The sequence below is a fragment of the Nestor notabilis genome, unplaced genomic scaffold (genome assembly GCF_000696875.1).
Source record: "Nestor notabilis isolate BGI_N333 unplaced genomic scaffold, ASM69687v1 scaffold26789, whole genome shotgun sequence".
Taxonomy (NCBI): Eukaryota; Metazoa; Chordata; class Aves; order Psittaciformes; family Psittacidae; genus Nestor; species Nestor notabilis.
In genome coordinates, this window is record NW_009942796.1 from 342 (window position 1) to 1,321 (window position 980).

Genomic DNA, 980 nt, shown 5'->3' on the forward strand with positions numbered 1-980 from the left:
CTTTCCAACACAAAGTATTCTGTGACATCCATGGGATAAAGTGGAGGGAATGGGCTCCCAGGATTGGAATTGGGCAGCAGGTTGGTGAAGCACTGGAAAATGGTGTATTTAGCCCAATTCCTCACCCTAAATTCTTAGGAAGTATTTTTTTGGAGGGTGATTGCTCTGAAAAGAACAAGCATCTTTGCATTGACTCTACTAAAAAAATGGGGGTTAAAATGTATTCTGGGATAATAAAAAAAACCACAACCAACCAAAACTGGGAAGCTGATCCAACCTGCGGGGGCTGGTAGGGCTGGGGCAGGGGGGGGATGCTTCCAACACCCCCCTGTCTGCTGCTTTGGGGCAGAAAAGGATGGAGCCTGCCTAAGGCAGCACCAGGGTAGGAGAGGGGCAGCAGTGCCCTGAGCTCTGCCCTGAGCCCTCCACACAGTAAGTGCCCCAGGGTTACTGCTGGGGGGTGCTGCTCTTCACTGCTCCTTACAGAAGTTCAGAGCTGCTCTTCAGTTCTGTGCTCCACATCCTTCCTCCCAGGTGGAGAGCACAGGCAGTGGCAGATGGATGGATGGATGGGTGGGTGGACAGACGGACGGTGTCTCGGGGCTGGCAGCCTACCTGTGGGGGTGTGGACGCTCCAGAAGTCAAAAAGCAGCACTGCTTTGTCCGAGAAGTAGAAGGACATCTGGAAGAGAGGCCAAGGAACAGGCTTGGGGTGATGGGCACAGGGGTTGGGGCACCTGCACCTTCAGCGGGTCCATGCAACATCCTCAGCCCATCCCCCCAGGGCTGAGCCCGCTGCTGCTGCCCAGCCCGGGATTTACTAAATGCTGCAATATGTTTTTCCACAGTTTCTGGAACGGGAAGAGGAACTTGAACTGAAAAATCACTGTCACGCTGAGCAGGCTTAACTCTGCCCTTGACTTCTAGCAGCAGGTCCTGTGTGTGTGTCTGGACTGGGGAGAAAAAGCCAGTGAGCACTG

The 980-nt window shown here is 53.8% G+C and overlaps 1 protein-coding gene across 1 annotated transcript in view; it reads right to left on the reverse strand.

The window, feature by feature from the left end:
- Positions 1–682, reverse strand: part of LOC104411205 (probable low affinity copper uptake protein 2) — a gene marked incomplete at its 3' end in the record, with an annotated part of 1,019 nt that extends 337 nt beyond the window's left edge. The window contains exon 1 of the mRNA XM_010021576.1: positions 616–682. Within this exon, the coding sequence (XP_010019878.1) occupies positions 616–682 (67 nt within the window). The remainder of the gene's footprint in view (positions 1–615) is intronic.
- Positions 683–980: the final 298 nt, after the last annotated feature.